The sequence below is a fragment of the Alnus glutinosa genome, chromosome 5 (assembly GCF_958979055.1).
Source record: "Alnus glutinosa chromosome 5, dhAlnGlut1.1, whole genome shotgun sequence".
Classification (NCBI taxonomy): domain Eukaryota; kingdom Viridiplantae; phylum Streptophyta; class Magnoliopsida; order Fagales; family Betulaceae; genus Alnus; species Alnus glutinosa.
In genome coordinates, this window is record NC_084890.1 from 29,435,966 (window position 1) to 29,460,347 (window position 24,382).

The following is a 24,382-nucleotide window of genomic DNA, read 5'->3' on the forward strand; positions in this document are numbered from 1 at the left end:
GTACCAGGAAATTCATTGGTTACTCGATGAAACTGTTTGCTTTGTTGTCTGTCGGAAACTTCTTTTAGTCAATGACGTCAACGCCCAATTAACCGTCTCACCCTCTTTTTCCCAAAGCATTTTTTTTTTTACGCTGCAATCTCCTTATATATATATGAGTCTCACTTGAACTCCCACTAATTCCCATTAATCCCCAACATACACTACGTACCCATGGAGAGAATTCGTTTAATATTTTCCCTTTTCGTGTCACTTTTTACGGTACATTTTCACCTGGCAAGCCTAGTTCTTGCAACTTCTCCCAACATTACTACAGATCAATATGCTCTTCTTGCTTTAAAGGCTCAAATTTCTTATGATCCTCGCAATGTTTTGACACACAATTGGTCCACAAACACCTCTGTTTGTAATTGGATCGGTATCACTTGTAGTTTTCGTCATCATCGAGTCATTGCATTGAACCTTTCTTATATGAGCCTTGTAGGCACCATTCCTCCACACGTTGGAAATCTTTCATTTCTTGTTAGTTTAAGCATTGAAAACAATAGTTTTTATGGCTCTCTATCCAATGAGTTGGCTCATCTTTATCGGTTGCAACACTTATCTTTTGGATTCAATAATTTCAACGGAAAAATCCCATCTTGGATGAAGCTGTTATCCAAACTTCAAAATTTGTTTCTTCACGGTAATAGTTTCACAGGTAGTATTCCACCATCTCTATCTAATATATCTTCGTTGCAAATAATCAATCTTAGTTATAACCAACTTTCGGGCTCCATTCCATCCACCATCTTCAACACAAACAACTTACAAGAAATTTATCTAAGCAATAACATGCTTTCTGGTCCGATGCCCTCCATTATTTCCAACATATCATCATTGCAAGTCATTGACCTAAGAGGTAATAAGCTTTCTGGTCCACTTCCTTCGGATACATTTGATAATCTTCCCAACTTGCAATGGCTTCGAGTATCTTATAATCAATTTTATGGCCAACTCCCATCTACTTTATTCAAGTGCAAACGACTGCAGTATTTATCATTGGCGAATAATAATTTTACTGGAAGTGTATCTTCAGAAATTGAGAACTTGTTTATGCTCAGAGAGTTATACCTTTTCAGAAATAACTTTGAAGGTATGTTTAATTCTGCTTTACATAATTGATTATATGAATGATATCATTGACTCAACATATTTGTTAAAAAATCACATCTCTTCAAATTCTTTATTCACAAATCCAAATGGATCTTCCAATTTTTTTTTTCTTTTAATCTTTATCTTTTTTCAGTGTATTAATGTTTTACTTTTTTAAATAGTTGTTGCCATGTGATCAGAGAAGAAAAAACAAAATATTTTATATTCCTTTCGTCTTCATTAGTTTAGGCCTAAGGAAGAAAACGGGTACTACAATAACTTACGTCAGGAGAACCAAATAAAATAATAATAATAATAATAAAGATAAAAAGAAAAGAAAAGAAAAAATAAGTAGAACCACAAAACCAAGGATATATATGGTTTTTCCTTTCTTTTAATTTTCGTGTGCTGTGATCATTTTATATCTTAGTCTCATTGGCACTCACAATAGTAAAACCCAGAGCCTCCAACAAACATTGGACATAACTTGTTTCCTATTCCTCCTTTGTGTGGCAATCACTCTCATTTATTTTTTTTTTCTTAAAATGTGAACTTTAAAATATTACACTTTCTATATCACATTAATCATTTTTTATATTATATCAATTAGTTTTTAACAACCATTTTCATTTTTTCTTAAAAAAAAAAAAAAAAAAAAAAAAAAAATTCAAAACTGCTTTCTACCGTATATCACACAAATCACTTCTTATTACTATTAAAACAAATAAAAATAAAAATCCACCACAAAAACCTTTACTAAAACATGGCAACCTTAATTACCTAAATGCAATACTTCCCAACATTACAATGGATTCCTATGCTTTTTGTTTTTTTTTCCTTAAAAAGGCTCGTATTTCTTATGATCCTTCCAATGAATCCCTACTTTGGTTAAGTGCAATCAACTGCAAATTTTATCTTTTTTGATTAATAGGTTCATAAAAAGAGCACCTCAAGAAATTGAAAACTTAACCATGCCCACAAAGTTATACCTTGACAAAAACTTTGGGGGCATGTTTAGTGTTCTTTTACTCTTTAGCCACTTAGCAAATTTTAATATTTGTTTCTAGGGTTAAATATATTTTAGCCCCTCAAACTACCACCCTTTCTCCGGATGGCCCCATAAACTACCAATGCTTAAATTTTGGCCCCCCAAACTACCACTTTCTGATTTTTTGGCCCCATCCGTCCATTTATGCCGTCAATTTTAAACAGAAACCCGAAAATACCCCTCTTACACTTTGAAATTCCCACGGCTAAGGGAGGGGTATTTTCGGGTTTTTGACCAATTTCTGTTAGAATTAACGGCATAAATAGACGGATGGGGCCAAAAAATCAGAAAGTGATAGTTTGGGGGGCCAGAATCTAAGCATTGGTAGTTTGGGGGGCCATCCGGAGAAATTGTGGTAGTTTGGGGGGTTAAAATATATTTAACCCTTGTTTCTAAATTGGTAACTGTTTTACAGGGCCTATTCCATCCACTTTATTCAAGTGCAAACAACTGCTAGTTTTATTGTTGAGGCATAATAATTTCACAGGAAGGATACCTCCAGAAATTGGGAACGTAACCATGCTCATCGAATTACATCTTGGCTATAACAACTTTGGAGGTATGTTTAGTCCTGTTTTAGTTGATTGATTATATGGATGAGGTGTCATGTGCCATGGATTTTGTCAATTGTAATGCCCAAATCGGAATTATTGACTTATTTGTAATAATGTGGTAGTTTATGGAGTGAAATGCAATGAGTCGTAATTTAGGGATGTAAGTGCAAATAGAGTGGTAATTTAAGGGGGTGAAATGCGATGAGTCATAATTTAGGGATGTAAGTGCAAATAAGATGATAATTTAAGACGAGAAAATGTAATTAATCCTTTGTTTTGAGAAGGTAAAATAAAAGACAAAAGAAGATAATTTTAACAGATGAATCAATTTCTCTCTAATAGCGCATAAATCTGTTAACTAGAATTATTTGACTATGCAACACAATAATGCAAGGATATAAATTATGGTCTTAAATTGGATTGATTAACGCTTATGGTCAGCATGAAAATGTAGGAATGTTAAGAGAAAAAGTTGTGAGCATAATTAAATAATTTGCCCTTAAAAAATTATTTAGGATATGTCATAATCAATAATTAGACTCTCTCCTTCGCTAATCAACTACGACTAACCATTGCTAGTCATATTAGTTAGTAAGCAAAAAAAAAAATGCAGTTATTAATCCCTTCTAGAAATATATATATTTTGTATATGCAAAATCTTTTGGTTTCAAGGATCAATATTGTAGGACATGGTGTTCTCTATTCGTATATGAGGATTGAGGCATGTGAAAATGACATGTGTCCGTTTTAAACATGTAAAAATAACATGTTTTTTTTAATAGTAAAGATAAAATTTGAAGAAATTTTATTAAAAATACATGTGCATTTCACATGCTATTAAAAAAAAAAAAAAAAAAAAAAAAAAAAAAACGTCATTCTCACGTGATAATGGATATATGTCATTTTTATAGATTGGGTTGGAAGAAGAAGTTCCTCCAACCCAGTTGAGAGGAAATCTTTGTCGTCTCCAAAATTCCCATTTCTCTTTTTCCTATTAATTTTCGGATGCTGTGATCTCCTTTATATGTTTCCTCATTTTTATTTTTATTTTCATTTTTCTTAAAACTCAAATATAATTAACTCTCTATGTGGTTTGTTGTAAATATCCGAAAGTATTAATTACAAAGCATTGCTGCTACTTTTGGTTAGCAGAAAATTGCATTTAGTAAGACATTCGAAATTTTTTGTCTGGTGAGAAACCTTTTAACTTGAATAAATCCTCCAAAAACATGTTACTCTATTTGTGTATGTGGATTCATATCACAAGCCTATGCATATACTTAAGGAGTTATATATATATATATATATAAAACTAAAAATAAAAAACATAAACAGAGAAGGAAAAAACATACTAGGGCTCATTGACTAATAATTGTTGGTCTTACACAATTTATTTGCAGTTGCCAAGCATGTTAATTGCTTCCTCAATCCACACCCATTTAACCAAGTTAAGCCTATTGGGTATTCCCTTCTTAAACGAGGATAGTGGGCAGAGTGGCTTATTTATTAATTTGCTCTTAGTTTAAAGTTTGGTTGGTTTATTAGACATCTGTTTACTTGAATGTATGATTCATTTAAAGCACAATGTTTTCATTATTTAAATAATAATCCATGATTGTTCATATTGTGCCAGGTGCAATACCAAGAGAAATTGGTAAACTACAAAACCTTGAGTTCTTCAATATAGGTGGCAACAACCTTATTGGACCAATTCCATTTGAGATATTCAATATCTCTACAATACGAGAAATTGCAATGCCTTTCAATAACCTCATAGGCCATCTTCCATCAAATGTAGGCTTATTTCTTCCAAATCTTCAGCATCTTTATCTTGAAGGAAACAAACTAAGTGGAACAATATCTAGCTCTATCTCCAATGCTTCACAACTTACTGAACTAGATCTGAACGGCAACTCATTCTCGGGCTTAATTCCAAAATCACTTGGTAATTTATGGCTCCTCAAGTGGCTCAACCTAGCAGGAAATAACTTGACCATTGACTCTTCCACTCCAAAGCTCAACATTTTCTCCTCTTTGTCAAATTTGGCATATCTAAGAGTTTTAGATTTGTCAAATAATCTAATGAATGACATCCTTCCCAATTCTATTGGAAATCTCTCTACTTCTCTTCAACACCTTTACATAGATAATTGCAATATTAAGGGCATCATTCCTAGAGATATAGGCAATTTAAGCAACTTGTTGATTTTGTCCCTACGGACCAATGAATTGGTTGGACCTATTCCAACTACTGTGGGAAGATTGCACAAGCTTCAAGTTTTGAGACTTGAAAAAAATAGATTGGGCAGTCCCATTCCATCTGAACTTTGTCATTTGGAGAGCTTGTATAAAATGCTTTTCAGTCTTAATGACCTTTCTGGACCTATTCCTGCCTGCGTGAATAATCTAACTTCTCTAAGAGCTCTTTACTTAGATTCTAATCGATTAACTTCTACAATTCCATTGAGCTTGTGGAGCCTTACGTATATCTTGGAGGTCAACTTCTCATCAAACTCTCTAAGTGGCCCTCTCTCATTCAAAATTGAAAATTTGAAGGTCTTAAGAGTATTAGAGTTATCAAGAAATCAACTCTCTGGTCATATCCCTACAACAATTGGTGGTCTCAAAGATATGGCTAGTCTCTCCTTGGCGGACAATCGATTACAAGGCTCAGTTCCTGAATCTTTTGGTGATTTGGTCAACTTGGAATTCTTGGATCTTTCCAGTAACAATCTATCTGGAGAGATTCCCGAGTCCTTAGAAGCACTTTCACACCTAAGATATCTAAATGTCTCTTTCAATAGACTACAAGGAAAAGTTCCTATAGGAGGACCATTTGTACACTTCTCTGCGACATCATTCATGTCAAATAATGGACTTTGTGGTGCTCCCCGACTGCAAATTCCCCCTTGTAAAGAAGGTGTTGGTCGACCAAAAAAGACTGAAGCAACACGTATACTAAAGTATGTATTACCAACGATTGGGTCAATAGTGCTTGTAGTTGCTCTTATGTTAATCTGGACAAGATGCCGAAAAAGGAATACGAAAATTCCAGTGGAAGAAAACTCATTACCACTAGCAACATGGAGAAGAATTTCCCAACAAGAACTTTTACAAGCAACAGAAGGGTTTAGTGTAAGCAATTTAGTTGGTAAAGGAAGCTTTGGATCAGTATACCAAGGGACCCTCTCAGATGGATTGATTGTTGCAATAAAAGTTTTTAACTTGATTGTAGAAGGGGCTTTCAAGAGTTTTGATACAGAGTGTGCGGTACTACGCAATATTCGTCATCGGAATCTTCTTAAAATCATCAGTAGTTGTAGTAACATGGACTTCAAAGCTTTTGTATTGGAATACATGCCTAATGGGAACCTAGAGAAATGGTTGTATTCTCAATACCACTGTTTGAGTATCTTACAAAGACTAAATATAATGATCGATGTCGCATCAGCACTGGAATACCTTCATTATGGCTATTCAACACCTATTGTTCATTGTGATTTGAAGCCCACCAATATCTTATTAGATGAAGATATGGTTGCACATGTTGCTGATTTTGGCATTGCCAAACTATTAGGTGATGGGGATTCTATGATGCGCACCATGACTCTTGCTACTATTGGATATATGGCACCAGGTGATATTTTTAGCCTACAACTAGAAATTGCATGTCTATCATGCTGCTCATGCATACACTAATAACTATAGCTTTTTGGTAGAATATTCATTTTAGCACTTTATATTTTTTTTTCTTAAAAAAAAATAAAAATTATTCAATATAGTGCAATACATAATTTTGTTCTCATGATTACTTTTTATGTTCCAAATAGAATATGGGTTGGAAGGAATTGTTTCTACAAGTGGCGATGTCTATAGTTATGGTATTTTGCTGATGGAAACTTTCACAAAAAAGAAACCTACTGATGACATGTTTGTTGGAGAAATGAGCTTGAAGCGTTGGGTAGAGGAATCATCAGCCCTTTTAGTAACTAAAGTCATTGATGCCAATTTGTTGACAACAGAAAGTGATTATGCTTCTACAAAGGATTGCATATCATCCATAATGAAGTTGGCATTGTACTGTTGTGCAGAGTTACCAGAGAAGAGGGTTAATGCAAAAAGTATTTCAATCACACTCAACAAGATCAAATTGAAGTTTCTACAAGATAGTGAAGGAAGCTAGTATGAGTGCATCAAGTTTGTTTATAGCTCTTTCATGTTTGTAATATTGAAATAATATTACAAGACTCCCTTAATATTTGAAAACCATAGTTAACATATTATTGCAACAAATATTCCATGACATATGTAGAAAAAGACAACAAAAAAATAATTGTGAAGAAAAAACTTGTATTTTTTATGCGTAATGAACTCTACAATAAAATTGTCTATTTATAATTGAATGAAGCCAAAAAAGAAAGGAAATACAATAATTACAAAATTATAGATTATTCCTAGCATCTTTGGGGCCAGTAGTAGTGTTGTACCTATAATTACTATATCTGTATGTTATGCTAACATACACCATTCCTCATGCCAAAGATTTATGGCATGCTTGAACATAACCCACAGTCCAAGATGTACATTATTTTCTAGAAGCTATGCATCATTTTCAGTTAGCAGAAAGATGAAGTTTCACTAAATCTAAAGGATGACCAATATTGTGGTAGTCAACATTCAGTCATTTGAGCAAATGAGAATTGAAATGACTATCCCGGATTATCTAGCAAAAACTATGGATTAATCTTCCATAATTTTTGATTGCTTAAAATTACTGTTTAATGTTTGACAAAGTAGAATTGATTTCTTGGAATATTGGTTACATGTTAATCTTCTAATTAAATTATTTGCTTGATTGAAAATGTGCATTAGATAATAAATTTCATGTTTGAGTAGAATTAAAATTTCCAAGAAGCTAGATTTGAAGAAGAGAGGAGAGGAGGAGGGTTAGATCTTTGATTAGCTAGGGTAAAATATTATCCCAAAAAAATAATGAAAGGAAAATTTAAAAGATTAAATGATGTTTCTGTAAAAGAAAAAATTTAAAACATATAATGACATTTATAATAAATTTTAATTTAATTCTGTCTCAAATCAACGTGTCATTATATGTGTGGTATTTATCATATATAACTACCGATTATAAGTTTAACATGTTGATTATATATATTGATCCGATTATTTGACCATGCACACCACCTGATGTACAAGACTTGTAAATAAAAATAATTTATATTCGAATTTCAAATTTTGAGTTATTTTTACAGGATATTTTTTTTTAGATGAATTAAAACTTTATAGAACAAGAACACTAACAAATAACACACCAAAAACAAATCTGGACCGAGTCCAAAAAACGGGACTCACAGAGGAGCAACAAGCAAAACCCCAAATAGCAAACACTTACTACATCAAAGCTAGCAGATTATAACAGACAACTACCAAACAGAAACCTAACAGATTACAACAGGGAGTATTACAACAGGGAGTGAAGATTCCACTTATACACCAACTTTAAACAAGAAGATAAGCTCTTGAACCTCCCTTTAGCTAGAAGTCTTATTCTAACATCCCAAAAAACCTGGACCAAAATCTGAATGCGGTATTTTGCTGGAGGTCATTACGATGCTTCTAGAGATGATACATCACTGAGCCAAAACACAACAGACCTACACAGGATTGCAGACTCTTGCCATGGAAATGAGAAAGACCCCAATCCACAACATCATCCCAACAGCAAGGAGGATCAGCAAAACCACATGCCTTCATAGCAGCCCTCCAAATCCTGCAGCTAAAGCTGTAGCTGAAAAAAATATGCTTTCTGCACTCAATGCAACCATAGCAGAAAAGACAGTTCAAATTACCACTAAAACCCCAACAAGACAGCTTCTGTTTTGTAGTGAGAGCGTCTCTAAACACAAGCCAGCAAAGGAAAGAATATTTAGGAATAGCCATAGAGAACCAAACCAACCTCCAACAAGCAACTTCTAGAAGCTTCTTCCTAAGATTATCCTAAGTGTCAACACGAGTAAGTGCCCTTACTAGACTTCCAAATGGGCATATCAGAATCCCTAAAAGTAATTTCAAGTAGCTGGCTCTGGATGATAACCAAATCATCTGATCTAGCCCTTTACCAAAACCAGTCATTATTCTTGATAATAGAGGAGTCTTGCATCCTTAGAGAGCCTAGAATCATAAATCACACGATAATCATATCTCTCCAACAAATAACCTGCAGGGTGCCAATGGTTATGCCAGAGAAAATTACTACTAGTAGCTTGAGAAGCTTCTTCCAACTCCAAGAATAAGACTGTGTCCGAATCTGCCAAAAACTTCTACCTTTTAGCCAATTCAAATCAATCCAGGCCACCCACAATGACCCAGCCTTAGTAAATAAACCCCAAATATAGTTTAACATTGAGTCCTAGCTGATTCCAATCAGCACCCCTTTTGAGCCCTAAACCTCCCTCCTTAAGGAAAAATATTTTTACAGGTAAATTACACTTATATGATCACTAGTGAATTACACTTATATGATCACTAGTAATTTGCTGCAGCTTTTCGGATTTAGTTGATGTCTTCTATTCCATTACTTCCATACGCATATATTATTAAAATTATTAAAAATCATGCGAAAATAATTAGATATTAAAAAGACGGATTAGAGAGGAAAATAGGCGAGCGATTGAGCAGAATCATACATATGCGCGCATCTAGCTCATCATAAAACTAGTTTCTTATATATATATATATATATATAACAATCTAACGTCACAACAAGTGTGATTAGAAAGATTGAACAACTAAGCGATTTCAATAGCACTGCATTAAATCACAAAAGTACAGATTCATTTTAACTGAAAAATTACCTAACGGTAATTGGTTATTCACCATAGTGTTTTACAACTCTTAGTTATATTTTATATTTGAAGATGTGTCAGATCATTAGACTTGTTTTCTAATATTTCAAGATTTGATTTGGTGACCAGACTAAAATTGAGATACTTGATATCATCTTATCATTCGCTAAGTTATGATGTTTTAGCATTATCTTGTTCTTCCACTGTATTGCCCTCTTATCTGATCTCTCTGCCACTACCAGAAAACCCATGTTTTCATTGTAGCATCATTTTCTACTTTATTATTGCTTTATAACCATTTCGACTTAACTTGAGGTATTTTCTGCAAGGATTCCGTCAAGTGAAGGAAAGCGTTGGCAATAGACAATTAAGCATGAAAGTTGTAATTACTACCCATTAAAGCCCTTCCAAGTCCAACCATCAAACTAACCAATAACTGTAGTACGAGCAGCTAGTACATGATAATACTCTTTTCTCAAACCATTTGAACTACTACCACCAAGCATGATTTGACTTGGGACTGGATCAGTAAAACCTCCTGCTAAAAAGGCAAAGGAAATAGTTTACACTTCTACAGAAATTCCAGTAAACAAGGATATCGAGGCTTCATGATGCAGGAGGAAAAAACATAAGAACATAAAATAAAAATAAATCTACGTTAATTCAGAGTCTCACCAAATTAACGAAAATGATTAAAAAAAACTAGAGTCTCATTGACCTTGACAGCGTCTCACTACCAAGAAAGAAGAGAGGAGTCACACCATACCTCATAGCTAGGAACAAAACTGTTTTCTTAATTCATCATAAACTGTCTATTACAATAAAATATTATGCTTAAATAAGCTCATAGACTAAATCCTAAACCTAAACCTAATGTGACTAGCTAACTTTTGGCCAAGGGCTAAACCCATTATTAAATAACAAATAACCTAAGCTAATGGGACTTACTTTTGGGCTAGGTCCATTATTGAATTATAAATAATTTAAAACTTTGGGCCAAGCCCATATTTAAATTCAAATAAAGCTAATAATCTAAATAAACTATAACAACAAATTTATTCTTATCTCATACTGCATCACTTCATCTATATAAAGAGGTTTAACTTGGAAAGAATAGTTCGCATTCCCTACTAATTGCAGCTAAACTTCAAATGCTCTGCTACTGGAAGTTTTTCTCTCTTTTTCTTTCTTATATGGGGATACACACACACGACACACTCTAAGCTTGAGCATATATACCAGTTCTGTTAATTTCCTTCCAAGTTCCAGAACAATTAGATGTTGTGAATCTTGTCATTTGACCAACCACAAATATAAAAAACATTTTCTTTTATTTTTTCTACATTTTTGAATTTTACATGACCCTGTCGTCATTAAAAAAAAAAAGAAAGAGTAACAAACGATTATTGATATCTTACCTTTTCCAGCTTGCTCGCAACTGAATCACTGTCTCAACCTGAAAAGATAGCTAGCCCACATGAGAGAATGCAGAATGGAAACACTAACATCAGAATGAAAATGGGCCAATTTGTAGTTATCATTAATATGAGATAAAAGGTAGGTTATCATAGAAATTGATTTTCGCATAAGCTTACATCCGTATCTTCCTTTTTCTCTTCTTTTCTTTCGCCTTGAGCTTACTGACACGAGACGAAGTTGCTTGCACTTCCAAAACTCCGTCTGCTACATTCAGTAGAGCAAGGCTCTCCACATAAGAATCGAAATAAAGCCAGTCACTTACATCATAAATGTGAAGATACCAGGATTGTTCGCTATTACGTTCGTAAGAACACAAATTTTCCTCCTGGTCCTCTAGTAGAACTTCACCGTTCTTTGTAAAGCCTATCGGACCACATGAATATGATCCACACTCAAACTTAATGTCGATCTGCTTAGTCCAAGATTCCGCTGTTCCATACTCTTTCATCACCCACACGGACATATCCTCCTGATTGTCCCTGTAGGGGATAACAGCAAGCAACCCATCAACTACCGACATAAAAAATTCGAAGGTTTCCTCGCCTTGTAAACTCTTTGGCATAGCCATTTCACGAAACACCTCATCCTCCATATCGAACGACACGATAAAATGGCGAAACGGGTGGGGGTGCTCAGGAGTGCAAGCTGGCCAGTGGACTGCCCCATTAAAGAAAACATTACGTAACGAGCCTCCGCCCATGGGTTCTCTAAAGTAGTAGGGAGGACCGGGGGCCGTAAAAGAGCGCCATGCACCAGTTCGAAGCGTATAAATCTCAACCAGAGAATGAGTGGTGCCTTCGACATATACAATCCTCACCACTTTGTAATCGTCAGTCCTGGGGCAATACCCAAAGCCATGAGTTTCGAATTCAAATCCCCGAGGGCCAATATTAGGGTGCGGAATGGATATGGCTTTTTGAATACAAGGGTTGCAGAGAACGTATGAATCAAAACCACTGGTGAGACAAAATAGGCCGTTAGACGAACCAATTACTTCCATGCAATCGTACGAGCAACGTGATACCATGAAATCTGATGGATCTTTTTTGTCTCTGACATCAAATTCTTGAGTGACCAAACTTCTCTTTTGTACTTCTGCATCAAGAGACAGCAGGTGGATGCGGATGGCAGGGGATCGGTCTTTCTTGAATAGGTAGTCGAAATGGTGGAACACAAGGTTGGATGGGTATTGGGGGTTGGAAAGAGCGCGGCTGAGGTGGGTGGCGATGAAATGGGGGCTGGAGATGAGAGAGCACCATGTCTTGGAAACGCACCTGAATCTGATCACCGACTTCACGGGCAATCGTGATAGGATTTCGGCGATAACTTCATTTGGGAGACTGTTTGACATCGTGCTCCTTTTTCCGGGGACCGAAGTCCGAAGAGAAAATGAAGAAGAAAATTTTTGAGAGAGAGAAGAGCTTTTTCTTTTTCTTTTTCTTTAGAAAAAGCTGTTTGAGTCCATTACCGCCCACGGTTTTTCCCGAATTCCTCCCACGGTTTTCGTCTATCCACGCAGCACGCCCGTCGCACGCTCTTCAAGAAAAAAAAAATCCTTGGCAGTTCGATCTTAGTAGCAGAATTGAGTGAAGAATGACGATTCCTCTTTTCTTGTCCCACTTATACAACCAACGCCTGTCATTTCAACTAGCTATATAAATGAGTTGAGCCCAGTTATTGTTGTTTCTCTTAATTTCCTTGGAGACCGTGGATTTCTTTTTATCTCTTTTTGGGTTATAAATGTCAGAGTGTATGTAAATTAATATGAAGTTGGAGATTTGATTAAAATGGTATTGTTTTTAATAAAGATTTAATTATTTAGAATTTATAAATTTAATGATATTGAATCATTTTAAATTAAAATATGTGATTAGAATTATATTTTATTTAACTCTATAATTCACTCTAAATAAAGAAATATGTTTAGAATTATATTGAATTATGCTAAGTTGTAAAATTTTAAAGAGTTTATTCACATTATTTATTTTGTATTACATCCATTTGTAAGGATAAAAATGATGCTGTCTTTTTAGATATACGAATATAAATATTTCAAATAACTGTCGGTATCCACGTTTACATCCCTTCTATTCCCAGTTACCAACACGGTTTTACTTTTACACGCCTGTCATTTCGACTTTTCATATAATTAAATTTCTTTTAGGTCTTTTCATTTCCAACGTAAAAAAAGGACAATAGAAATGAGTATACAAGCGTCCTTTTTTTTTCTTTTTTTTTTTTTTTTTTTTTTTCTTTTTTGTAAGCAATGAAATTTTTTTTTAAAAAAAATCATCCCAGTTTTCAACATGGTTTTACGCACATGTCATCTCGACTATCTATATAATTGAGTTTTTTTGTTTGATATTTTCATTTCCAACGTAAAAAGGATGATAGAATATTAGAAATAATTATAGTAGTGTCGGAAGCGATGATAAATTTAGCACTTTTCCATATGCTTTCCCCCATTTCCCATACAACCTTCAGACCTCGACATTGACAATTCTTTCACTTTTCCAGTTTTACATTGAGATTTCAACTTTCCATATAAATGTATTTTTTTTTTCCAACTCAAATGTATAATTTATACCCAATTTAAGATATATTGATAAGATTCTATGCACGTGGATCCACCGTACATAAATTTCATCAATATATTTTAATTTGTATAAAAATAATGTAAATTTTTTTTTCTTTTTCATTTCTAAGTCTTTTCATTTCCTTGAGCCCAGTACACTGCGTTCGTTAATGCTTCTCTACTATAACACGCGTTCTTCATAAAAAACATTTGCAACAACACTTCAAGGCCGTGGATTATTACTATTTATTAGATTACTTAGAATTTAGAGATATAATCATCATAAATTAAATTAAAAGATTTTGATTAAAACTATATTTTCTCTTGGCTTTATACTTCACCTGAAATAAAGATATTTAATTAAGATTATATTGAATCACGTTTAGTTTCAAAATTCTAAAGAATTTACTCATATTATTTATTTTGTTTTGCACTCATTTCTAAAGATAATGACGCTATCTCGGTAGATCCCAATCTATGTACCGCATAGTCTCACAATTTTAGATATCATGTAACTTTTAAAATAATCATTAAATTTGAGATAATTATTATTAAATTTTAATTTAATAATAATTTTAAAAGTATGCACATGACATTTGGAAGGAGTCTAATTCTCTTATAGCATTACTCGTTTTATTTTGTTTGTAATGGAAGTTGGTTATCATTGGAATTGCGTTTTATATTTTTTAAGTTTCTTTTTTTTTTTTTTTAATTTTTTGTTAAATTGCCCCTCAAAATGAATTTAAATATATTTTTACCATTACTTTTTCAGTGAATTAATTGGACCTCGCCAAATATGTTGTAGCACGTGCTTCAAAGTATGTACTTTAGGCCTATGTATCGGGTAAGTTGGTGTTGGAAACGGATCTGGCTTCAGTGCTGCTGCTGTAAATTAATGAATGGTTCAGATTGTTTCAAATTCCTTTTAGCTGAATCGTAGTCGTTTTTAACTCAAAGTTGCCTAAAGCAAACGTTTCTTGTTTGACGCCGTTTAAGGGTATTGGGAATGTCTTCCTCTTCGTCTTCTTGTACTGATGAGCGACCTTTATCTTGTCCTCCGATAATTCTTCTTCTTGCCCATATTAGTTTGAGCTTAAATTGGGTCTTTGGTTGAGTCTTGGTAGTGCTTGCAGGACCCATTAACCCAACAAGGTCCTGGGCCACTCTTGAAACCTCAAGGGTTCAGAGAATGTCAAAATCAGTCTCGTTCTTGATCTGGGTCACGCTTTTTTCACCACCCGCCATTTCTTTCTCTTCTCAATGCTCATCTAAGTACTAAACAAGAAGCTTAGTGTGAGAAAGTTTCATTTGTAGGGGCTAAATGTTCAGGTTTCTCTCTCCCTATTTCCAGTGAATGAAGATGAGTAAAAATGGGTCTCTCTCTTTCTTTGTTTCCTTTGCATTTGTTGAAAAATAATGGAAAGAAATGGGTTTTTGATTTTCTATTTCGGTGAATAAAGAGTAATTAAATGTCTCTCTCTCTCTTTTGCAAACAAATCAAGATGGGTTTTTTTTTTCTTCTTTGATTGTATTTGAACGGGGAGGCCTTCTTGACAATTCCTGTCAATACAGGAGGTTTAATAAAAGAAAAAGCAAAACGTGGGTCTTTCTACTTACCTTGCTTGCTTGCGCAATGACCAGTTTGCACAGATATGGAGAAGCAAGACGAAGAGGAAGACGTTCCCACTACTAACCTTAAACGGTGTCAAACAGGAAACAATAAGAAGACAACTTTGAGTTAAAAACGATGACGTTGTTGTTAAAAGGAATTTGAAATAATCTCAACCATTCATTAAATTTACAGCAAATATTTAAACTACAGCACCGAAGTTGGATCTGTTGAAACCCTTCACCGACTTTTCGACCGAAATAATATGGTAAATCAGGTAATTATCCTACTTTTTCCCAATAAATAATATATTTTAAATTTTTGAATAATTAAAAAAAGAAAAAGAAAAAAGAAAAGGATAATTCGGTAATTTTCGGTTGGGTAATTCGGAAAGAGACTCTTTCATAAATTTATGAATTTGCTCTGAATCAGCGTTGGCTAAACCCTAGGCAATTTCCGATCCAAAATAAAGAAATCAATGGTGAAGATTAACACATCTTTTATAGCTTGAAGAAGGATCTGGCCAAAAGACACATGAGATGAGATCTAAAGATAGTATCTGCAAGTATATATAGTATTCACGCAGACGCAGGGAAAAAAGATAAGAAGGGAAAAAAGATAAGAATATATATATATAGCAAGAATCACATACAATCATCATACGTATTCACAAAAGGACAAAATTAGCTAGGCAAAACTAATAGCACCTTAAATGGAAGCAGAAGGTGAAGAATAAGAAACGGAGAGACCCATCAAAAGGAAGGACAAGAAAATTGCAGAGCCAACACATAAACAGTGATTTCACTCCATATTTTTATGTCTTCTTTGTGCGTGAGAAAGAGATGTATTATGGTCTGTTTGCCAATAGAGTTGAATCAAGATTCTTCTCTATTCATTTCTACTTTTTTAAAAAATAAATTATATTTTATTGAACTTTTTTAAATTTTTTCAAATTTTATCTCACAAAGTTAAACTTCGAAATTCGCGTAATGAATCAGAATTCTATTCTAAGTTCAAAAAATTCAATTTCCAAACGCACCATAAACAGAGCATATGGGCGTGGCGGCGGGAAGAGAGTGATTCGAGTTGCTCGAGCTCTAGAGTTAGGTTTACTGCAGCAGATTTGGGTTTTGGACTTTGGGAAAAACAATCTATATATATATAAAGTATCTAAACGGAGTTGTTTTATTTAATTATCAGAACGACGCTGTTTTGATAACAAGTCAAACGACGTCGTTTAGCGATCTCGAGTCAAGTCGGTAACTGACAAAAATGAAATTTTCATCGACCATCGCACAACTATATTTTCGGAAAAAAATATTTTTCCAAATTTCAACCTTTTAATTTAACGGTAGGCGGTTGAAGGTGGTTAAGTAGTGGTCGGTAAGTTTTTAGTAGCCGGTAATCGGATAATTTGTCCACCTCTATGTATATGCATGCAAAAATAGCCCATTTTTGCTTTTAATGCCCATAAAAAAAGTAGAGGGTCAATCTAAGTACGTGCCTCTAATAGCTTGTAATTAAAAGTGACCAATTTAATTTATATTTTTGATTTAAGACATTGCATTTACAAGAGCATACCAATGTATAGCGAATGTGACCGAAAGATTCACTATTTTTAATTCAGGTTTAAAAATAAATCATGACCTAAAGTTCGGCCCAAACATTCTAGACTAATAGCAAACTACCTATCTTCATATGTCAAATCACATGAAAAACAGGTTGATCGAGAACATCCATTAATTTAACTCAACGAGACACAATATCAATAACTCCACCGCAACAGACATAGAAATGATTGGAAATTAAGAACATAGTAAAATTGCTAGTTAATAAGATTAAAAAATTCAAATTTATTTTGTAAGACAAGTTGGTAAATGACTCCTGAACTGAACAACTTCAACAACACTCGTACAACTTCAGCTGAATTATTGATTTTTTTGCTACGAAAACCCTCTCACGCAACACATAAAAAATATTCTCTCTCCTCTCACCTCCTTGCAACACTCATCCTATGCAGCTGAAAAAACACAGACCCCATCAACATCTCCAATTTCTTTCTACCAGCTGGCCATCAATCCAAAATCACCAAACAAATTTGCAGCTTCCATTGCCAATAAGAATATCCTTTCAGTTTATGAACCTCTAAAAACAAAATAAAACTCAAAATCCTGCCCTCCATTCTTGGCCAAACTAGGGAGATGAAAAGCTTGTTCTTACTCGAGTATTTTAAGACCTCTCGAGTAGAAAAATAGCATAAATTGGATTAAATTAAGCTAGCAACCGCCGCCTAAGCCAATTCAGCTATGATCTTTCAATAATATATCAGCAAATGTAGGGTTAGAACAATAATATAGGGCTTAAACAAAAAACGATTACAGGCGTAGGATCAAAAATTATGCATAGCAGTTTAATTACTACCCATTAAAAGCCCTTCCAACTATCAAACTATCCAATAATTCATAATTGTAGTACGAGCAGTACATGATGATACTCTTTTTCCAGTCATTTGAACTACGTATACAACCACCAGGCATGATTTGACTTAGGACTGGATCAGTAAAACCTCCTGCGAAATAGACAAAGGAAACAGTTTACACTTAACAGAAATTCCATTTAACAAGGACATCAAGGCTTCATCTATATAAAGAGGTTTAACTTGGAAAAAATAATTCGAATTGGGTCAATTCCCACTTTTAAAATAAAATTTGAAATTGTAGCAGCTTTTATGACAGAAACAAGATACATAGCACCAATAAAGAAAAAGGTTGGAGATATTGTATCCAGAATTTTATAATGTCGGTTGCAAAACTTATGAATACCACGGTTGCAGAAAGGGTCATCCGCAGTTTCCTAAGTACATGATTCACATGAACTTCTCCAATAGAGAAGTACCCTTTCAGAAACTGTCTTATGAGTTAACTACTACACTATATAGCTACCACGCGTCGAATCACAGTACTTATGAATACCCATCTACAATTTGCTTACGAGGAATGATCCCAACTGTTGCAACTACACTGTTTTAGTTCTTTTCCTAGACGACAATGTAATAAGATTGCTCTAATCTTTCAGCTTCATTATATGTTTGCAAAACAAAATGATAGGTTACCGTGCATCAATAGCAGAGGAACTCTTGTTTTCACAATGAAAGATGCAAGGTGGGCAAGTAGATGATTGTCTAGAACTAATCGTGTGACACAGGGGATCCGTCTATATCACTATATAGAGCCACAAGTGCTTAGGGCGATGCCAATATTCATCCATTTTACATGCCAGGTGCTAATGGATGGTGTAACTTATGTTTCAAATAGAATGTATGTTCAAGGGGGTTAAGAGTATTTTTGCCATTAGTTTCTTAAGACTAGTTGTGAGGCAATCTAAGTTTTCTCTTTAGACAGGTAGCTGTAGCGTGAACTAAGTGCAGCTAAACTTCAAATGCTCTGCTACTGGAAGTTTTTTTTTCTCTCTTTTCTTCTCTTTTTCTTTCTTATATGGGGATACACACACATGACACTCTAAGCTTGAGCATACCTGTCCCTTTCATTTTCTTCCAAGTTCCAGAACAATTAGATGTTCTGAATCTTGTCATTTGACCAACCACAAACATAAAAACATTTTCTTTTATTTTTTCTACATTTATGAATTACATGACCCTGTCATTGAAAAAGTAAAAGAAAGAGAGAGTAACAAACGATTATTGATATCTTACCTTTTCCTGCTTGCTCGCAACTGAATCACTGTCCCAACCTGGAAAGACAGTTAGCACACGTGAGAGAATGCAGAATGGAAACACTAACACCAGAATGAAAATGGGCCAATTTGTAGTTGATTTTCGCATAAGCTTACATCCGTATCTTCCTTTTTCACTTCTTTTCTTTCGCCTTGATCTTGCTAACACAATACGAAGTCGCTTGCACTCCCAAAACTCCATCTGCTACATTCAGTAGAGCAAGGGACTCCACATAAGTATCGAAATAAAGCCAGTCACTTATATCATAAACGTGAAGATACCAGGATTGTTCGCTATTACGTTCGTAAGAACACAAATCTCCCTCATGTTCCACTAGAACTTCACCGTTCTTTGTAAAGCCTATCGGACCATATGATCAGTGGCGGAGCCAGGATTTTGGGTGAGGGGGGTCAATAATTTTTTTTTTTTTTTGTTAAATCAAAAAAATTTAAAGTTGAACAAAAATTAATTAAAAATTTTAACTAACGCAAAAAATAAATAATTCATCAAAATTAAATTAATTCGAACTTTGTCTCTATCACTAGGATGGTAATGAAAAATCTTTTTCCTTAAACAAAGGATCGGATGGCAAATTTATTAAATCTACCTCAATACGAACTCGTTTAAAATTTGATTGTACCTCAATTGACTCATTGTTCTCCATAATTTTAGGCAATTACAATTATATATTTTGTACAATTAAAATATGAAACAATATATATATATATATAAACAAGGGATAATTGTATCGTTGGTCTTGGTGGTATGCCAAGGGATAATTGCATCGTTGGTCCTGGTGGTATGCCATAATTATTTTTTACTCCCTCTGGTTTAAAAAGTTCATGGGAGGTCCTTGTGGTTAGCGATAATTACAAATTGATCCCTATAATCAAATTCTGTTAAAAATTTTAACAGATTCCGTCAAATGTCACGTCAGCGCCACGTGTCGCCAATAAGATGACGACACGTGTCCATTTAAATAAAAAAATATATATTTTTTAAAAGAAATTGCCCCATTTTTTCTTTTTCTTCTTCTTTTTTTTTGTATAAAAAAAAATAAGTATATTTATTTTTTTTTAATAAATTTATATTATTTTATTAAGATGTGCATGTTAGCGCCACGTGTCGCTAATACGATGGCGACACGTGGCGCTGACGTGGCATTTGACGGAATCTATTAAAAATTTTAACAGAATTTTACGCCAGGGATCGATTTATAATTATTGCATACCACAAGGACCTCACATGCACTTTTTAAATCATAGGGAGTGAAAAATAATTATGGCATACCACAGGGACTAACGGTGCAATTATCCTTATAAATAATTATAAAAAAAATAATCTAAATATAAAAGAACAATAAATTGAAAAGAACAATTCAAATATAAAAACTTAAATCTTAATTAATATGAAAGTTTATTACATACTTGAAATTGAAAGATTGGATTTTGTTTAAAGATTAATTTGAACGGTTAAATTTTACCCGAAAAAAGTATAGAAAAGCATAAAAAAAAACACTTGCTTCAAGTTTAGCTCAGCACAAAAAAATAACAAGGCACTACTGACGGCTGTACAATTGTAAATAACAATAGGTCTTTTTTTTTTCTCTTTTATTTTTAAGCAATCTGATTCGTCATTTAAAAAAACTGAACCGTCCAAATATTTCTAAAGACACAGTAATACTCTGCCAAAAAAAAAAAATTGAGACTTTTTAGTTTTTACGGTCTAATTGCAGGACTTTCACTTTTATTGTTTTACAATTACAGTTGTAAATGAGTAGATATTGTAGATTTGATTTAATATTTATTTTATTTTATTTTTTTAAAAAAGAAACTTGATGTGATCAATGGTCATACTTTCCTACGAAAGTTGCGCTCAGTTATGACAAATGATGTATTGATGACTATTATTTTTATAGCTTTAGCCTGCGGTTAGTTGTAGCCTGTACCGTAGGTGTAATAGCTTGTTGATGACTTACTTTTTTACACCTTTAATTTCTAAACGGTGCGTTTGAGAGAAATTAAAAAAGTTGGGCTGAGTCGTCTTCAACCTTCGTCCCTTTCACCATTTCTGTAGACTGTAGTTATCTCAGTTATAACAAAAAAAAAAAAAACTCGTGGCAACTGGCAAGGGGTGGGCAAGTTTGCCCATTGATGAGATGCTGAGGGGGGGCATTCCAAAGGACTTGGGGCATAATTTTTTTTTTTTTACTAAGAGTAGGAATTTTTTTCAGAAGTTGAGGGGGGGCATTTGCCCCCTCTCGACCCCCCCTCCCTCCGCCCCTGCATATGATCCATACTCAAACTTAATATCGAACTGCTTAGTCCAAGATTCCGCTCTTCCATACTCTTTCATCACCCAAACGGGCACATCCTGATCGTCTCCGTAGGGGATAAGAGCAAGCAACCCATCAACTACCGCCATAAAAAGCTCGAAGGTTTCCTCGTCTTGTAAACTCTTTGGCATAGCCATTTCACGAAACACCTCATCCTCTATATCGAACGACACGATCAGGTGGTGAAAAGGGCGCTGGTGCTCTGGAGTGCGAGCTGGCCAGTGGACTGCCCCATTAAAGAAAATATTACGTAACGAGGGTGAGCCGAAGGGTTCTCTAAAGTAGTAGGGAGGACCGAGGGCCATAAAAGAGCGCCATGCGCCGGTTCGAAGCGTATAAATCTCAACTAGAGAATGAGTGGTGCCTTCGGCATGTACAATCCTCACCACTTTGTAATCGTCGGTCTTGGGGCAATACCCAAAGCCATGAGTCTGGGTTTCCAATCCCCGAAGGCCAATATTAGGGTGCGGAATGGATATGGCTTTTTGAATACAAGGGTTGCAGAGAACGTATGAATCAAAACCTTTGGTGAGACAAAATAGGCCGTTAGATGAACCAATTACCATCATGCAATCGCGCGAGCAACGGAATTCGATGAAATCTGCTGGATCTCCTCTGACATCAGATTCTTGAGTGACCAAACTCCTCTCTTGCATTTCTGGATCAAGGGAAAGCTGATGGATGCGTATGGCAGCGGATCGGTCTTTCTTGAGTGGGTAGTCGAAATGGTGGAAAACAAGGTTGGATGGGTATTCGTGGTTGGAAAGAGCCCGGCTGAGGTGAGTGGCGATGAAATGGGGGCTAGAAATGAGAGAGCACCATGTCTTGGAAACGCACCTGAATTTGATGACAGACTTCACGGGCAGTCGTGAGAGGATTTCGGCGACAACTTCATTTGGGAGAGTGTCTGACATCGTCCTTTTTCTGGGGATTGAAGAGGATAAAGAAGAAAACATTTTAGAGGGAAAAAAGCTTTCCGAATCAGTTGCAGAGCCTCTCAAAAAATTTTTGGTTTTTTTTTTTCTTAGAAAAAGATGAAGAAAAGAAGACAACATGAAAAGAAAAAGAAGCAGTGGCGGATGCATTTATAGGCCAACGTGGCCGCTACTGGAGTTAAAAGTGGGTCTCCCGATGTGTCTTGGGATCGTGTACTAATTATATTTTTAACATTTTTCTATATATATATATATATATCTAATTAATTTTTCATTGCTAGCTAGAGTTAATGCCCCTACCGCCTCACCGCTTCTCTAAGACTAATAGCCCACTTTGCCCCACCACCTTTTCCCTTTTTTTTTTCTTTATTTTTTTTTTCTTCTTGTAAGTCTGTAAAACATGTTACTGCAATGGTAGATGCATTCATAAGCCAGCAAGATGTGCCCCTACTGGAATAAAAAATAATAATAATAAAAATTCTTATTAACTTTTCATATCTAGCTGGAGCTAATGGACTCTACGTACGGCTTTACCTCTTCTCTAATGCTAATAGCCAAACTGGCCCAACACCTTTTCCTTCTTTTTTTTTTTTTTTTTTTTTTTCTTTTTCTTTCTTTTTCTTGTAAGTCTGTAAGACAAGTTACTGGGAAAATTTTGCGTACAAGTACAAAACGTAGGGAAAAAAAAAAACACAAGTTCGAAATAGGCTCAAGCTACTACTACTCTACTAGTGTTAGGGACTTTACATGGGAACTTCAAAAAAAAAAAAAAAAAAAAAAAAATCACAATCGTGTGGTGGAAGCCAAGAAGTGCTTGAGAAATGAAATGAAAAAGTAAAAAGTTTGAGATAGCCTCTGTAAAACCAAGACGTGCACATAAGATATCCTCTTCATTTTTCGGAGCAAAAGAAAATCAGTTTGAGATTTTAGTTGTAGTATTTTAATTTGAATGTGATGTGCATAATAAATCGAAATTATAAAATTTGTCGTCCATTGCAGAATTATTTTGATGATTGGAATGTTGGCAGAGGCCACCCCAAAACGCCTCGGGGATCCACCACAGATGTAATGTAGGTTAGGTTTTTTTTTTTTTTTTTTTTTTTTTTAAAAAAAAAAAAAAAATTAAAAATGAGAAGAAATAGAAAATAATAAGTTATTTTTTTATGGAAAATGTAGTTTATTCCCAAAGGAATAGCTATTCCTCTAAAAATTTAGAGCAATAGTTATTCAAATGGAAATAAAGAATAGATTCGTACCAAACAAAGGTCATGGAATAGTCATTTCATTTTAGAAGTTTATTCTGCGATCCAAACGAGGCATTAAGACATTGCATTTACAAGAATATATCAATGCATAGCTAATGTGATTGAAAGATTCACTATTTTTAATGCAAGTTTAAAAATAAATCATGACCTAAAACTCGGCCCAAACATTTCAGACTAAAGATAGCATACTTCCTATCTTCATATGTCAAATCACATGAAGAATAGGTTGAGAACATCCATTAATTCAACTCGACGAGACACAACGTCAATAACTTCACCGCCACGGACATATATACTACATTATATGTCCCTTCAAATTAACTTAGAATATTCCAAAATAAGTAGAAATTAAGAACATAGTAGTATTGCTAGTTACTAACATTGAAAATAAACATGACAAATTTATTATGTAAGACAAGTCGATGAATGACTAGATAAATCTTACCAGACATTTACAATATTTATTTAAAATTAAAAACAAACATTAGTAGAATCGAGTCAAACGATTTTATTAGATGATTCAAAAGTCATAATACCGTGAGACAAATACAAAGAAATATGCATTCTCTAAAAGATGTTTTTTTTAAAAATCTTTTCATATGCACATGAATTCTCTAGAGTTCTTGATATTAGCATACTTTAGGCAATGCAGATCCTTTCACATAATGGAAGCTCTCTAATATTTCTACGTTCTTCGACTGGCGGTTCGTTCCAGCACGTGGATGAACAATTTGTTGCACGATCTAGACGACTGATGGAGCAGATCAAAACCTTATACGACCAACTTGATGCCATATTGCCATGGATGTTGCTAACAATCGTCGCTGTCAACGAACTCCACGTTTTGTAGATGAG

The 24,382-nt window shown here is 34.4% G+C and overlaps 3 protein-coding genes across 5 annotated transcripts; 1 reads left to right on the plus strand and 2 right to left on the minus strand.

Moving 5' to 3' along the window:
- The first annotated feature begins 213 nt into the window (after positions 1-213).
- On the plus strand, positions 214-7,052 carry LOC133869221 (receptor kinase-like protein Xa21). Its single transcript, XM_062306178.1, has 4 exons — positions 214-1,135; positions 2,598-2,741; positions 4,370-6,373; positions 6,567-7,052. The coding sequence occupies exons 1-4, from the start codon at positions 214-216 to the stop codon at positions 6,917-6,919; spliced, it is 3,423 nt and encodes a 1,140-aa protein (XP_062162162.1). The 3' UTR covers positions 6,920-7,052.
- Positions 7,053-8,230: 1,178 nt separating this feature from the next.
- LOC133869653 (F-box/kelch-repeat protein At3g06240-like) lies at positions 8,231-12,584 on the minus strand. 3 transcript variants are annotated; one of them, XM_062306715.1, is made up of 3 exons: positions 11,192-12,584; positions 11,015-11,052; positions 8,231-8,539 (listed from the first exon to the last, which is right to left on the minus strand). In XM_062306715.1, the coding sequence occupies exons 1-2, from the start codon at positions 12,424-12,426 to the stop codon at positions 11,040-11,042; spliced, it is 1,248 nt and encodes a 415-aa protein (XP_062162699.1). In that variant the 5' UTR covers positions 12,427-12,584; the 3' UTR covers positions 8,231-8,539; positions 11,015-11,039. The 3 variants fall into 3 exon arrangements, with proteins under 3 accessions (XP_062162699.1, XP_062162698.1, XP_062162697.1); XM_062306714.1 differs by lacking the exon at positions 8,231-8,539 and adding an exon at positions 9,733-10,137; XM_062306713.1 differs by lacking the exon at positions 8,231-8,539 and adding an exon at positions 9,733-10,134 and having other exon boundaries at positions 11,192-12,583.
- An 8,622-nt stretch (positions 12,585-21,206) lies between these two features.
- LOC133869654 (F-box/kelch-repeat protein At3g06240-like) lies at positions 21,207-22,383 on the minus strand. Its single transcript, XM_062306716.1, has one exon. The coding sequence runs from the start codon at positions 22,380-22,382 to the stop codon at positions 21,222-21,224; it is 1,161 nt and encodes a 386-aa protein (XP_062162700.1). The 5' UTR covers position 22,383; the 3' UTR covers positions 21,207-21,221.
- Positions 22,384-24,382: the final 1,999 nt, after the last annotated feature.